General features: G+C 53.9%; 1 protein-coding gene across 1 annotated transcript; it reads right to left on the minus strand.

Moving 5' to 3' along the window:
• Window positions 1–26: 26 nt before the first annotated feature.
• On the minus strand, window positions 27–401 carry LOC113464602 (uncharacterized; the record flags this gene model as incomplete). The annotated part of the gene is made up of 1 exon (XM_026815231.1): window positions 27–401. A coding segment is annotated over exon 1 (241 nt), but the record flags the coding sequence as incomplete, so codon positions are not given.
• Between the last annotated feature and the right edge of the window lie 57 nt (window positions 402–458).

Consider the following 458-nt stretch of genomic DNA (forward strand, 5'->3'; position numbering starts at 1 on the left):
GAACCTCTCGCAGATTCTCGTCGTACCTATGTTTAATTCAGGCTCGGGTTTCGCGGACGAAACGGTCGAGTCCATGGTAGGCATATTCGGGCTGAGGTGATGCGGTAACTGAGCCACGTGATAAGGACTGGACATGCCCTGAGAGACGCAGGACATGCGCGAGACGCTGGACGCTCGCGAGCCATGCGACGACACGCTTGAAATCGGCGATTCCGGTGACGTTGCCATCGCGGCTGCCTGCGCGCTGCTGTCCGGCGTCAAGATCATATCGCCGAGTTCCGTGAAAGGAATCCGAGGAATTTAGACTGGTCGACGTAGAATCCACTTGGCACGGCACTGCACTGAGCCGAGCACCAACATCAGTTCACTGTACTACGTTCCTTTATCACTGACTGGATCACTTATTCACTTTCTCGATCACAATAAATCCCTGTTTCTCTCTCTCTCTCTCTCTCTCT

This window comes from Ceratina calcarata, unplaced genomic scaffold (assembly GCF_001652005.2).
Source record: "Ceratina calcarata isolate Rehan_Ccalc_2016 unplaced genomic scaffold, ASM165200v1 scaffold12301, whole genome shotgun sequence".
Taxonomy (NCBI): Eukaryota; Metazoa; Arthropoda; class Insecta; order Hymenoptera; family Apidae; genus Ceratina; species Ceratina calcarata.